This window comes from Leuciscus leuciscus (genome assembly GCF_965113295.1).
Source record: "Leuciscus leuciscus genome assembly, chromosome: 11".
NCBI lineage: Eukaryota > Metazoa > Chordata > Actinopteri > Cypriniformes > Leuciscidae > Leuciscus > Leuciscus leuciscus.
Genome location: NC_138735.1, coordinates 15,585,346 through 15,600,760, shown reverse-complemented (window position 1 = coordinate 15,600,760; position 15,415 = coordinate 15,585,346). Strand labels below are relative to the sequence as shown.

The 15,415-nt window shown below is 38.7% G+C and overlaps 3 protein-coding genes across 3 annotated transcripts; 1 reads left to right on the top strand and 2 right to left on the bottom strand.

The window, feature by feature from the left end:
• Positions 1 to 946: 946 nt before the first annotated feature.
• On the bottom strand, positions 947 to 12,448 carry LOC309509904 (sialic acid-binding Ig-like lectin 13). The gene is made up of 8 exons (XM_082184893.1): positions 9,471 to 12,448; positions 4,652 to 4,731; positions 3,881 to 4,276; positions 3,391 to 3,705; positions 2,967 to 3,230; positions 2,763 to 2,853; positions 1,953 to 2,034; positions 947 to 1,342 (listed from the first exon to the last, which is right to left on the bottom strand). The coding sequence occupies exons 2-8, from the start codon at positions 4,719 to 4,721 to the stop codon at positions 1,082 to 1,084; spliced, it is 1,479 nt and encodes a 492-aa protein (XP_082041019.1). The 5' UTR covers positions 4,722 to 4,731; positions 9,471 to 12,448; the 3' UTR covers positions 947 to 1,081.
• On the top strand, positions 12,266 to 13,596 carry LOC309508809 (uncharacterized protein; the record flags this gene model as incomplete). Its single annotated transcript, XM_082183279.1, has 3 exons — positions 12,266 to 12,334; positions 12,446 to 12,628; positions 12,811 to 13,596. 3 exons carry the CDS (start codon positions 12,266 to 12,268, stop codon positions 13,258 to 13,260), a joined length of 702 nt encoding a protein of 233 aa, XP_082039405.1. The 3' UTR covers positions 13,261 to 13,596.
• Positions 13,597 to 13,869: 273 nt separating this feature from the next.
• On the bottom strand, positions 13,870 to 15,018 carry LOC309508808 (putative nuclease HARBI1; the record flags this gene model as incomplete). The annotated part of the gene is made up of 1 exon (XM_082183278.1): positions 13,870 to 15,018. One exon carries the CDS (start codon positions 15,016 to 15,018, stop codon positions 13,870 to 13,872), a length of 1,149 nt encoding a protein of 382 aa, XP_082039404.1.
• Between the last annotated feature and the right edge of the window lie 397 nt (positions 15,019 to 15,415).

The following is a 15,415-nucleotide window of genomic DNA, read 5'->3' as shown; positions in this document are numbered from 1 at the left end:
TCACAGGAACTCAGTCAGCTACTGCAAACTCTCACCACTATACAATAGCAACTCAGATCTCACTGTTTCTGCTATTTACAGATAATATGTAACTTGATCACAGATAACTTGATCACCAACATGTTCATTATTTCAGTTTAGCTAAACTGTGAAATAATGAACATGTTGGTGATCAAGTTATAGCCCACATAAGACATTAAAATGTATTGTGTGCGAAAGAAAGGTAAAATGTTTAAATCTGTAAAAATTCTTACCTCAGAGAAAGTAGTTTCACTTATAAGAAGCAGAAGTGCCTAAAACTGTTCTCTTTGTGCAAACAGCCTTTTAACATGTTTCATGACGTGACATTGCAAAACACCCCAATGTAATGTCATCAAACAGGAAGGTTTTTTTTCTGGGGAAATATAGGGGGGCTAAGCCTTTGTAAAAGAATTTTGTAAAATGCACTTTTCATGCACTTTTAAAGTAACGACGTGCTACTGCTACAAGCTTCGACTTTAGCTAGCTTGCAACATCTACAGGTCAGGCAGCCTCACATAAACATACTGAAGAACACATTTTTAATCATGACTAAAGTCTAAAGTATAGTGAAAACTTACTCTCTCTGTTCTAATTTACCACATAGCTTACATCTGTATGATTTCTCCAGTAAAGAGGATTTTCCTCTCCGTTTATTTTTAGCTAGCAGTCTTAAACCACAGAAGTAGCCTATGTTAACCAATTGCATTTTTTTTCTTCTTTGACTATGAATTAACTATAATTAACTGACTGATTTAACTAATAGGACGTTAACAGTTAAAAAAAAAAAAGCCTTTCTAAAATAGGCCTATATAGCACATCTCTACTAGGAAGTATAATTTATTTCAAGAAATGCAACAACAGAACACCCCACCCCCACCCCCACCCCATGAAAATAGAGAGAAATGCAGTCACTCATTGTTTTTAATGATATACTTTTATTCATCAGAAAATATAAAGCTAAAAGAGGAATATATTTGTTCACATGAGAAGACATATAGCCTAGCATATATAAGCATAAAGAAATAAAACTGTCCTTTTTTTGCTATGATATGTAAAAAAATTATTTTTTCACCTGAGCATAAATGTTCTCTGGCACAACACTAATGGCTTTAGTTTTTTTGTGTATCATGTGGACCTGAGCATATACTACATCTGAACCTCTTTCATGGTTATCTTCTCCAGTTTGGTCTTTTCCTCTATTGTGGTCGGACTGAGTCATGAACTCACACACACTATAATCATCAGAGATCTTGTTGTCCTGGGTGGTTACGGTGTGGACATCATCATATGTGGAATTCCTGTCAATAGTTTCGTCCTGTGCCTAAAAAATAAAACAAAAACATTTGGTGTATAATATACCAGCATTTCAAACATGACAACTCTAGGAATAGTTAATGGATATTACTATGTTCATGTATTTGGTTTTAACTGACTAGAACTGCTAAGCACGCTGCTGCTGCTGTAGAGTATGGACTTGCTACTGCTAATAGATACAGAACATAGACATGCTATATATGAATAAAACATTTACCGTTTACTGCACTTTGTTATTCTTCTATTTATGAATTAGAAGTCTTGCACATTCACAGGTAATAGCTTACTTCCACCTTGCAAAATAAGGTGTAACCAGACTATTTAAATGATGAGCAAGCTAGCAAGCTCAAGGCCAATCAGTTTGTGCTACTGTAGTAAATTATGTGTTTGCTAGAAATTGCATGTAAAGGACCTATCAGCTTGCACCATCTAGAGTTTCGTGACTGAACTATGCGATTTAATTTGAAAATAAATTGAATTTAGTTCTATTAGATGTGCATTAGAAATATATTATTAAGAGAGGCAGAATGTGCAGGGCCAGAATTGAGAGCATCTGCTTTATGACAATGATCTATTAAAATGGTTGTGTGGTTGTTTGTGCAGTGGTGTGAACTGACTGGTGTTTGAGGAAGTTCAAAAACCTGATGCAAGGAATCTTTGTCTCCAACAATGTCTCCCCTGTGTGTCTTTATCCTGGTCCTGTGAGAGGAAATTAATAATTAAACTGAAAACTGCTCAAGTGACTTGTAAGTCACTTGATCATTTTAATAAATGAATACATTTAAATGTAAATATTATTTAATTAATTAACAAACATCACTAAGAACAGCTTCTTAATGATGAGCTACAATCATTTATTTCTGTAGATTCACCACAATCTCCTGAACTTAAACCCACTGATCTGAAAGTGATGGAGAACACAACAGTCAGTCTGAGCTGCTCTGCTGAAGCCCCCTGCCCCAAACAACCTCCTACAATATCCTGGTCCAACATCCCTGAATCTGCCCACATTACAACACAGTTACAGGAGAAACCTGATAAAACCCAGTCAGTGTTTTCACACATGACCTTCAAAGCTTCATACATGGATCACAGAAAGAACATCTCCTGCACTGCTACATATCCAAGAAAAACATCTAATGACTCAACTGTGGAGACCACCGTGATACTACAAGTCCTGTGTAAGAGATTAGACTGCTTACTTCCTTTAACATAGCCCTGTGCGTGCTTAAATGCACAAAGTGCTGCTTATACAGAAGTGCTTTAATATCTGATCTGATCACTGTATGAAGTCAAACACTAGCAACTCTCATAACAGTGAATGAGGCTTAAACTAACACAATCACAATGCTGAGTACATCTTAAAACTGGCTCTTTCAAAATGACATCAGCGATGATTAAGTAACTGAAAGTGTTACTTAATTTACCTTGCACAAAACCCAAGAGCAGAGAGCATGAGAACTGCCACAATTCCTCCCACACAACCAGCAATCAGAGGCATAAAGTGTCCATCTTGTCCTATAGGATGTGAAACACTTTTAATTCCACCAGAATGTTGTATTTCAGTATAATCTTCATTGCCTTTAATCTGTAAATTACCTTGTTCTTTACATGAGACTGTGTAAACTCACCTTCAACTGTGAGCTGGATCTCTGCTGATGACTGTTTTCCAAATTTATTCTGTGCAGTGCAGGAATACCATCCTGTATTATTATGAGTTCCAGTGAAGGTAATCTGCTGTCCCTGGGCTATTGGAATCTCCTGTCCACGTTTGTACCAGGTGTAGTTCATCTCTCTTGATGGACTAGCTTTGCTTTTGCAGGTCAAAGTCACATTAGTGCCAACAGAGACTGAAGCAGATGGATCAACGGTGATGCAAGTTTCTTTTGGAGAAACTTTGACAGAAACACAAGCACATAAATAGGAAAAGCAGTAAAACACCTGTGCATTAGACATTTCTAGGAAGCTAAACACCAAATTCTGTTTAAGCAGCACTTTGTGCATTTAAGTACGCACAGGGCTATGTTAAAGGAAGAAAGCAGTCTAATCACTTACACAGGACTTGTAGCATCACGGTGGTCTCCACAGTTGAGTCTTTAGATGTTTTTCTTGGATATGTAGCAGTGCAGGAGATGTTCTTTCTGTGATCCATGAATGAAGCTTTGAAGGTCATGTTTGAAAACACTGACTGGGTTTTATCAGGTTTCTCCTGTAACTGTGTTGTAATGTGGGCAGATTCAGGGATGATGGACCAGGATATTGTAGGAGGTTGTTTGGGGCAGGGGGCTTCAGCAGAGCAGCTCAGACTGACTGTTGTGTTCTCCATCACTATCAGATCAGTGGGTTTCCGTTCAGGAGGTTGTGGTGAATCTACAGAAATAAATGATTGTAGCTCATCATTAAGAAGCTGTTCTTAGTGATGTAAGTTAATTATGTGAATAATATTTACATTTAAATGTATTTATTTATTAAGTGTATCAAGTGACTTACAAGTGAAGGAAAGCATAAGAACCTGTATGTTAAAGACAATAGAGATGACGTTTACCTTTGACAGTGATCCTCACAGTCTTTATTGAATCATCTGTATTGACGTTAAACGTTGCTCTGAACACATCTGGCTCCATTTCCAGTCTAAAGTAGTAAATATCTGAATGATTCATCATGATGTTATAGAAGACAGTTGTGCAGTTCCTCTCACTGAGATTTCCAGTCATCTGTATTTCACTAAATCCTCTTATGATGTTTTTGCTGCTATTAAAAGCTATACAACTGTCGTCATCAGCAAAATGTGATTTATTTTTTAGCCAGATCCCATTCATAGATTTTGTCTTGATACGTTTGTCCTCAAAATTGGAGATGGTGAATGTACAAGGAATCTGCACACAAGAGCCTGTCAGAGCTGTTACTGTCTCAGGCATCTCTGCAGAGTAGATATTATCAGCTGAAACATAAAAACACATTAGAGAATTATAATTTAAACCTTAGAGAGGTCAAATATTTATATTTTCTTAAAATAAAGATTTTAAAGATTATTTTCACCCTGCTCTTGCTTACAACAAAAGAGTACACTGATATAGGAAAGTCAAGCTCCAAAAAGGACAAAACAGCACCATAAAAGTAATTATGACATATGACTTGTGTCCTGTATTTAAAGTCTTCTCCAGTCATATGCTTTAACGGTCTTTGCTCGATCATTTTTTTTGTCCTTTGCCAATCACATGCCTGCATTTAATCTCTTGTGTATCATATCAGTTGTGGTTCTGCTGAATGTGACTGTTTAAAATAAAAAATAAATATGAGTGTAATATGGACCAACCTGAGTGAGTGTGTAGAAACACAGAACTGATGATGATGATGATGAAGGACATGATCTGGAACACAGACATCACTGGAGCTCTGACACAAACAGGAAATAACCTAAATACTTGTGTGCCAAAAAAACCCCAAAAAAAACCACAACAATTTTTTTTTCTCTGTCCACAACTGTGAGAAATGAATTGTACCTTCAGCTTGAGTGTTATTACTGTGTTTAACTAAAGAGATTTAAAGAAAGTTAACAGTCACTGCAGACTCTCCCATGGTTAATATCTTAATAACGTTCAGTTATAAGTCACTTGTAGTTATTAGTGATGAACTAATCATTTACAAAACATGAATAAACGTTCATAAATGATTGATAAGTGATATGCTAAAATGTATTGATTGTTTTGTTAATTCAGTTATAAGTCATTTGTAAATTATGAGTTAATGATGAACTTATTAACAAAACATGACTATTCGTTCATAATTGAGTGAAGGGGGTGGATTTGAATCCACTGCTGCTTCAATGTATATGTAATGATTGATTATAATCAAGGTATTAATCAATATTTTTCCTTCTAAATATCAAATAAGTTGAATGACTTCTCTGGAGATTTTACTTAATTATAGAAGTTACCAGTGTGATCACTGAAATATTCTTTTCATGTATTCTCTAATGTCAGGATTTGATTTCTGAATGCAGTAGCAGTGCTTGCTTATTTAGCCCGGCTTCAAGAAATTAAAAAGGGAAATGTTTTGTGTTTGAGAAAGGTCTTCAACATGTTCAAACACATAGGGGTCATTGAAGCCAATAGTTTAAGGGACCATTTCTTTGTTAAAGCCTTACTTAGACTAAAGTGTAGCTCTCCTTGAGAAATAATGCATTATCTTGATGTTTTGAGAGGACTCTCCTGTTTATAGTTAGAGCCTGGCCAAATCTAACCTTGAAAAAGCTGTGTGTTGGTGTGTGTGTTAGTCTTCTTGGTTACAGGTTAAGGAACCACTGGCATTGTTGGAGATCAACTGAGTTGTTGTTCGAGACATGCTGACACCCAGCAACCCAAATCTGCGACCTGGAAGGTCACAACGTGCCTGACTTCAGGGTCCGAGTGTCAGCTGCATAATCTATGGAGATATGCTTCAGTCTATCTGTATATGTGTGGAAAATTACTGTTTATCTATTTCTTAGCCAGTGAGAATCATTCAACCTGTAAGCAATGACGTAGCTTAGACCTTGGAAATGGTATAACTGCTGTGATCTTTGTAACTGTAAGCGGGGCGGCCTATGAACTCCTGTGTGAGTCTTGAAGCTGAACTTCTGCTGATGAAACTGCATTCTATCTTCAGTAAAACTTTTCTTAATTTTTTTTATAATTCTGACTCCGGGTCTTCTTTCAAACATCTGGTCCTTGGGTCCTAAACTGTTAACCCCTAACATGAGTAATAAGCGGTGAGCTAACATTTTATGAATGTTTTGTTAATTCAGTTATAAGTCATTTATAAATTATTAGTTAATGATGAGCTGATCATTTACAAAATGACTACGTTCATAAATTATTTATAAGTGGTATGTTATCGATTTACAAATGTGTTGTAAGTCATCTTAAAAGATTTTAAATGATTAAGTAAATCAAACAGATCATTAGTATGGTTATTAAGTCATTAGTTGATACATTATTAATAACTTATAAATGTCAACATTGTTTTAATATCATTATCTCAATAAACAATGGTTAATCATTAACAAATGATAAACGAACCATTAGTAATTGATTAGTATATGATTTATTGATGTATCGTGAAGTTGTAAGCTGGTCTCTGTTCAATAGCACAAACATGCAGGTATGCTAAAGCAGTATTTTGAAGAAGAGTAATTTATTTGTTTTGAAGTGGATAAACATTTATAAATGACGCGAGTTCTGTGTGGAGTGTGTGGATCTAGTGATAACCTGAACCTCAGAACCGATTCTCACATCATGTGCACAGTCAACCGAGACCGATCTCATGAAAGTGCGTATCTATAGCACGAATGATAATATCTCGTATCATTTAAATATGGTACGCAGTTTTCGCGTGTATATGATACGCACTTTATGGCGTGTAATCAGGGGCGTCATGCAAGCCAAAATTCTGGGGGGGCACAATCTGAGACGTTGCAATTGTTTTCTGACGGGTGATATGGATCATGTTAGGAGGGGTCAGGGGGTTTCTCCCCCTGAATTTTTTTTTAATTCTGGCTGCTAAACATACCATTTCAATGCAGTTTGGGAGGGACAGAAATACCTTAACGGAGCTAGCAGCAACCCTCCTCTATCTGAGGACTAAGGTAAAGTATCTATTTCGTAAGTTTATGTAAAAGACAGGTTGATGAAAGAACTGTAAGCTCAAATTCAAAAGCTTTTGAAGTCTACTTCATTAAAGCATGTTTACACACACACTTACTGTACACTTAGGCCTACTACACATGATTTTAAAAACAGTACCATTGCAGTTTTTATGTTATGATAATTGGTATGTGACCTAAGAACGATCTTACATTAAAGGTACATAAAGGTGCTGAGGTCTGTCGACTTTGTGGTGCTCTGAAATTAAGTTATTTTAATATTAATATGTGATGATGGACTTTGAAAGAAGTTTGACAGATTTCAGAGCTGAATAAGGTTAACACTACCCCGTTTATTTGAAAATGGTTAATATTTGACAGAAATGTAAAAAAGTAATCAAAACCGATCAGATAACGTTACTATGGCTTTGTATGGCAGTAACGTTAGCCAACTAGTTTACGGTTAGACTAGGCTAGCTATCGATAACGTTACACTGACACAACTTAAGTTAAAGCTGCCGTCGGCAAGTCTGGCAGATTGGGTCGATTAGCCAAAATTTTGAATGTTTACAACTCTCATGCCCCTCCCCACTACCAGCGAGCACCCTCCCATTGAGGTTGTGCTCGTCAGTGCGTCACTGTGCGTGTGTACCTGATTTTCTGTGAACGCGTCCGTCTCTTCAGCATCTATCAACACCATGGACTCGGAGGTAGGCTGCCCTGGCTAATCTATCCATAGATAGCAATAACCGAGGATTTGGAAGCTTGTTAGTAGACTTTCTCTCCGCCATCATGCTTCATGCAATCTCCAGGCGAACTTCAGGCGTGGCGTGTGCATGTGATATTAACGTGCGCGAGTGAGGGGGGATCTGTGGCGTGTGCACGACCTGTGATTGACAGTCAGATCTCACCCCCCCCTGCGCTGATTGGAGCTGATGAAGCGGGAGCGCTGGATTTTTGCAAAACAAATAACACGCTCCAGGTGGAGTTAGAAGCTCGGTTTTTTTTCTAAAACCACCTTATTTATGTTGTTCTGTCGGATTATAGTGTCGATTACACTGAATATGATCAAAAAAATGTTGCCGACGGCAGCTTTAATGCTCTGAACTCGCAGCTAATATCAAATCCATAACTTTTTGATCAAGTTAAAATTTCCAGGTCAACCACAAATAATCCCACTACCTTTTAATATCATCCGATAACTAATTCAATGCCGATTTGTTGCTTTGCCCACTTACCACTTCAAGACCATCTGTAAAACATTGCCAGCTCAACGTGCGAGACGAGTGAGTTGCTTGAACATACACAGCAAAGATTCTAGAGCGCTACGCGCGTAGATTTGATATACACAGACACCATATTAGGAAAAAGGGGCGGGCTGATGCATTGCTGACCGATTTATTACACATCCAGAAGAATACATTTGAGTCGTCATAGGCTCTGGTATATTATGGAGCATAATAGGAATAAAGTTGTGACAAAAATCCTACCCAAGGGGTTTGCAGTGCGTATCATTTGAACGCTAAAACTCGTTTTGGCGTATAAATTATACGAGAATTATCATTCGTGCTATAGATACGCACTTTCATGAGATTGTGTTGGTCAACCAGTCAACCTCACCAGTCAACATGTACACTGCAGTACACACTACAAAGTGTTCAACACCTGTTATAGATGATGTGTGAACGTATTAATAAATAATTTTTAAAGCTTTCATCCCCTAATCTAAAGTGTAAACTATTCATGTTATAGTCATGTTTTGCAAATAATTCGCTCATCATTAACTAATCATTTATAAATGACTTATAATTGAATTGACAAAACATTCATAAAATGTTACCACTTTTTAATCAATTATGAATGCATATTCATGTTTTGTAAGTGATTAGTTCATTAACTTATTATTTATAAATGACAAGACTGAATTAACAAAACATTCATAAAATGTTAGCATATCACTTATTAATCAGTTATGAATGTATAATCATGTTTTGTAATTTATAAGTTAATCATTAACCAATAACTTATTAGTGACTTATAACTGAACGTTATTAGGGGCCAAGCACAGAATGCTCATAGGCACATATTGAAATCGTTGGCGTTCTTATTATTATTCTTCCGCTCTGGGAGTCTATGGCAGCCCATAGAACCGCTTGTAGGAAAGTTATAACATTTCTCCTCACTCTGATCACACCACATCAATTTCGTTACTGCGCCACTTATTGGTCAAAAGTGACAAACCATTAAATCATATTGTTAGTGACTGTACATATTATTTTTTAACCCATTTTGACTAAGATCATCTTAAAAATGTCTTTAATTGCTCATAGTTGCATTTGGTCTGACACTCCCAGCCATGTTGGCATGACTTATCGTCTTCTTGCACTTGGCCCCGATAATGGCTGCTTGCAGCTATATTTATAAAGTGTTACCCTTTATCAGATAAATAAGTGTTGTCATGAACTTAATGTTTACAACATGTTTCTTAAAATTCACAAGAGACAAGCCTTACCTCAGAGCAGCGCAGTCAAAGAAAAGCAGAAGTTCATGAAAATGTCTTCCTTTATGCAAGATCTCTTAAACACTTAGTGACGTGACGAACTCTTGACGATCTCCCTGCAGCACTACAGGACAAGATATTACCAGTCAGCCTTTGCTCATTCTGTGCTTATGTTTGTCAGTCATTCAAAGAGGATGGAAACCATTAAACAAAAATATGCAGATAAACTCAAATTCAATAATAATGTTTATAGGGTCATATCAAACAAGGAAAGGTAATGTATGAATGTTTGTTTGATTGTATTGATAAATGTTAACATTTGCACACTCATTCATTGCTTGTTGTGTATTCTTGTGTACTTTTTGCTAACTTCTTTTCAGTGCTCATCAATAAAACGAACTATAACTATACTAACTAACCATGACACATCTATTGAATGCAGGGGAGCTTCTGTGTTCAATGTGACTGGTGCAGAAGACTGCAACACTTAAACCCACAAATTCACACATATTTTTAGACTGAATGCTGGCTAATGAGATATGGATGTTATGTAAAAATAATTTAAAAAAGGAACTGAAACCCAAAGTTTCTAAAGGTGTCTCATTCTGCTAGTTGGTTTAAATAGTTTTAGTGATGTGATGTCCTATACCTCTGACCACCCCCTGTAATACAAGAAGACACACAGAGCCTTTAAAGGGGTGGTTGATTATGATGTCACCTTTCTAACTTTAGTTAGTGTGTAATGTTGCTGTTTGAGCATAAACAACATCTGCAAAGTTACAACGCTCAAAGTTCAAAACAAAGGAAGATATTTGCTTTTAAAGAAAATGTTTTTTAAGGACTACAACAAACGTCTGGTAGGGACTACACAAGATTCCTCCCGGGATAGTGACATCACTAACCCTAAAATGTACATAAACCCCGCCCCCGGGAACATGCAGTCCATATTGAGAAGAGGAAGAGTTTTTGCAGTAGATCACATTTGAGAGTCTGCTCAAGCTGTCGCATCCGTCTTTTCACATGCAGTGTCGCTCTGTAGGCATCTTACAACAGTTCCCACACAAGCGATTTATAGATTATCATGACAGAATATGCTACTCAAATACTTGAAGATAGTTAACTCCACATCAGCAACATAAATTCATCAACTAATGTCCTGTTGCATTCTACATGTTGTCACTTCTTCTTCTTGAGTCTCTCCATCATTGTCCGAACAGTTTCTGACATTTTAGTGCTTGTCTGCATGAGGTAATCGGAGCTGCTAACACTCACAAGCTCTTCAAGCTCCGCCCTCTGTGTCAGGAACAACAGCTCATTTGCATTTAAAGCTGCAGTAGGGAGTTTTTAGAAAACGTTGACTTAGCCTGAAAAATTTGAACAAGCACAACTTACAGGTCACTCCTCCTCGCTCTCTGCTGCGCTACAGCCCTCCCTCCACAGCTCCTCCCCCACAACGGAGCCTGCCGTGAACGCGCAGGCTAGTAAGCAGGGTCACCGATGACGGCGGATAAACAGTTATCGCACATTCACTGGTAGGGACGAAACATCAACAATATGCTTTACATTGATTATGGCCATGCCCATACTTTGACTACAAACTTGGTCCTCAAATCATTACGTATTTTGCAATACATGTAATGTAACTTTATAACGTTGCACTCTTTCTATAAGTTATAAATAGCTAGTAAGATAATATAACGGTAACTAACGTTACAGTATGTAAGTAATTATTCTAGCGATATGTAATGCTAAATAAGGTTTGCTAGTACATTATTTCAGCAACATGACAAGCCAGTGAATTAGCAGGTTTCAATTGTTGCTTTGCACAGTGCGTGACATTTTATCTGTATGTTATGCGGCTATAGAGTTTTGACATTGAGTCAATGGGCTCCGACAAGGAATTTACTCTATTTCTAATTCTTTCTTTTTCGCTTGTTTATTGTCATCTGTCTTTTTCCGTTTACCTGTCTTTGTTGTATGAGCAGGTGCCACTCGAGAAATTGGCAGTTTTGGTTGTTTGTCCGCCATTAGCACAGCTGTGGCACACCGGCAATCTTGATTTTGAACGATGAACTGTACGTGCTGTGCAAGAGAGGGATGTGATCAGCGCGTACACGAGCTAAGACATTCCTCCTGGCTCTGATTGGTTGTTTCTGACCGGGAGCGGTGTATTTCTGCAAATGGCAATAGGACCACTGGAAGGAGCCAGAGGAGCTTGATTTTTTCACAGATTATCTGTCTCATATTCTACTGTCAGAACATAATGACAGTTTTAACAAATATGTAAAAAAAATATTTTTTACAAGAGTTACCTATTGCAGCTTTAAAGGGACACACAAAACGACACGTTTTTGCTCACCCTCAAAAAGGAACAATTTTAGGCCACATCCACACGAAGCCAGAGCGTTCCCTATTCGATATTTTTTTTCCTCGTTCTAAAAAAAAATTCCGTAAACACGGCGTCGTCTCAAGAAATATCTGCGTACACACGAAACCACTGAAACCGACTCAAAACGATGTAGTATATATGCCAGACCAGTATGTGGCGCTGTAATTCTGCCACAGAGATACACTATACACGGAGAAGAAGACTTTGAGCATGCGCATAACCTTGCGCGCTGTATACGAACCCACACAAGAAGAAGAAGATCATGGCGAATGCAACAACTTCAAGAGCAAGAGTGGAGTCTTTAGTTTGGACTGACGACGAAGTCGAACTAATACTCAGAGTCACACTCGACTACAAGTCCACTAAGTTACAAGAAAACGTTGACTGGGAGTCGTGTCAATCCAAATATTCTGATGTAATGGACGCGTTTCAGGCACAGTATCCGAGGGGGCTAACCGATAAGGATTTCCCTCACGATGCTAGCATGGTATCAAAAGCCCAAGTCACCGCAAAGATAAAAAACATACGCAGCAAATACAGGCATGCGGTGGACACAGGGCGTCGAAGTGGTCAAGGACGGGTAGTGCTCATATTTTAGGAGCTTTGCGAGGAGATCTGGGGTGGGTCGCCTGCTACACGCTCCATCGACGCCGGCATCGAGACGGGTGACCTGGAAGAGTCGTCTACATCGACAGTGGAGCCTTCCGATTCTCCAAACTCCACTGAATCCATCGACTGTCTTCCATCTGAGATTGTAAAGCAGCGCCGGGATTTGCTTCAGGTAAAATTTGCTCCAGGCTTATGATTTTAAGCTTAGCGTGTTAGACATGAATGTGAGGAAATATGTAAAATAGGACGGATGCATTTTCTTTGTGTATGTGTGTTGCTTCCAACTTATTCACATAGCTTTGATCTTAACTTATTTTGGTAATAATAAAGCGAATTTTCTCTGCTATATTCTAGGCAAAGTTGAACAGCCATAGAGGAGACAGGCTGAAGAGGAAGGTTCCAACAGATCTGGCAGAGGAGGACCTTAAAATAAAGAGGAGGATGTTGGAGTTGATGGAGGACTCTTCTAGACGCAACTCCGACAACATGCTGCAGATTAATACTAACATTGCTAACATAACCAGCACCATTCAGGAGGGTTTTTCCTTCATGAGGGAATTATTCCAACGCCAGTTTACACCTCCCCACAGCAGCAGTGGACAATTCCAAGGGCACCCACCATCATTCATGCACAGAACACCACACCCTACTACATCAGCCTTCCTGCACACACCTCGGCCTGATGAACCAGCAAACCAACCTGGACAGTACCACCCTGAATGTTACACACCTACTCCACGTGTCACCCGTCAGCAAACATCTTTTTCATACAGACGTGCACTGCTGCAAGATGACACAGAGTGACTGCCCTGTTGCACTATATAATTCTTGTTTTTATATTTTCTGCGCTGCGCTTTAGTTCTGTGCACGGTTTCACTTTATTTATTTTACCTGTTGTAGTTAATCTTGTATATAGTTTTATACAGTTGCACTTTATACAGTTTGACCTATTTTATTTATTTTACCTGTTGTAGTTAATCTTGTATACAGTTCTTGTTTTATACAGTTGCACTTTATACAGTTTGACCTATTTTGTTTAATTTTTACCTGTTGTAGTTGACATGTATATAGTTCTTGTTTTATACAGTTGCACTTTATACAGTATTACCTGTTCTTTGTTCTAAAACGGTTCTTTGACCTAAATATTTTCCAATAAAAAAAAAGTTCATTTGTTTATTTTCACTTGACATAATCAACACAACACTTTCAAAATAAGCATTAGTACATTTTCCAAAGGTAAAGTGTATAAATACTTTAATAAAAAACCTGAACAAAACAGAAGAAAAAAAACTTGTTGGCCAGCATTTTTAAGGGTCAAGGTACTTTGTGAGTACTCTCCTCACTCTCTTTCCCTCTCCCTCATTACAGTCTGTGAGGTAGTTGTTGCATTGCGTAGGAGGCTGTAAGTCTTTATCACCTTGCATCGTTCCCAATACAGTGTTCAGCCAGACTCTCCTTACAGTTTTCACAAAAATTGTGAAGAACAAAGCAGGCGTAAATGACAAAGGGCAGGTCCTTCAAGTTGATGTCCATAGGCCTTTTCAGTGCAGCAAATCTGGCTTTGAGGCGACCAAAAGCACACTCAATGACCATCCGTGCCCTACACAAACATAGCCCAAAGTACTGTTCTTGAGGTGTGGAGCCACCGTTTGCATATTCCTTCATCAAATAAGGCAGCAGAGGGTAGGCTGGATCACCAAGCAGAAAAATTGGTATTTCCTCCTCGTTGTCCACAATCTGTTTTTTCAGAGCAGGGATCTGGCCAGTTTTAAAGTGCAAGTTCAGCTTTGAGTTAGCAAAAACCTGTGCATCGTGTACACTCCCGGGCCACTTTATCACAACATCCATGAATCTGTACTTATAATCACAGACCGCCTGTACATTGAGAGAATATTTGCCTTTCCTGTTTATGTAGTCCATTGAGTTGGTAGACGGCTGCTTGATTTCTATGTGTGTGCCGTCGACTGCTCCCAAACACTGTGGCATGCCATGAGCACGATGGAAACTCACAACCAGATCCTTGGCCTCGGATTCAGTAAAAGGCAACTTAATGTACTTTGGACCCAGGTGGATAGCGATCGCTTTGCACGTTTGCCTGACAACAACAGACACAGCCTGTCGCGACACGCCGAAGGCGTTAGCAGTCTTCCTTAGCCGTCCCTCGTCGCTCAAATAATACAGAGTTAACGCAACCCTTTTGAGCGTATTAATTGGTGCCCTCATGTTTGTTGTTTGCCCTTCAATAAACGGACTGAGTTCCTCGCTCAGGGCGACGAGAGATGCTTTGGACATGCGGAAATTCTCCCTCCATTCATCTTCCACAACAACGCCATTGACAAAGTTGTCCCACCAACTGCTAGTTCTACCTGGTCTTATCCAAAATTTTCTCCTGGTTGCTCTTCTGGTTGTTCTCCGCGGTGGATCTAAGAGCATGTGGTGTATGGTGTTGTCCATAATCACTTGTTGCTCACCATAGTTGCATAGGAGCAGAAGATTTTGCTGTAGTAAAGATAATAGGCTTAGTAGCTTCTGCAGCACGAACACTAGCATGTAGTCCGCCATTATTGCTGTTGCTGTTGCGTGTAACGTAGCAGTGTGCGACTAATGCTGACAAGTGATGTGATGACATCATCGTTTCACAAAATGTATGGATTGGGCGTACACACGAAAACGCAAGGGCGGCGTTTTCAGATTTATCCACCTTGGGACCCGGTTTCAAAAAATAGCGGTTTCAGTCTCCGAAAACGCCGGATCCGTGTGGACGAAACGCCAATACGATAAAAAATGTATACGTATACAGCGAAACGTGTCTCCGTGTGGACAGGGCCTTAACATGCTGTAAAAAATTATCTGTGAGGTATTTTGCAGGGGTGTGTCATGCGACTTGACTTGACATAATCAAAGATGACTTGCGACACGACTCGGACTTGAGCCCTGTGACTTGGAGAGACTTGACCTA

Coding starts and splice junctions, on each gene's coding strand:
- LOC309509904 (XM_082184893.1), bottom strand. CDS start 4,721: ATGTCTGTGTTCCAGATCATGTCCTTCATCATCATCATCATCAGTTCT. Junction 3,231..3,390: donor CGTGATGCTACAAGTCCTGT/GTAAGTGATTAG, acceptor TTTCTGTCAAAG/TTTCTCCAAAAGAAACTTGC. Junction 2,035..2,762: donor GCTCTTGGGTTTTGTGCAAG/GTAAATTAAGTA, acceptor TTCCTCTCACAG/GACCAGGATAAAGACACACA.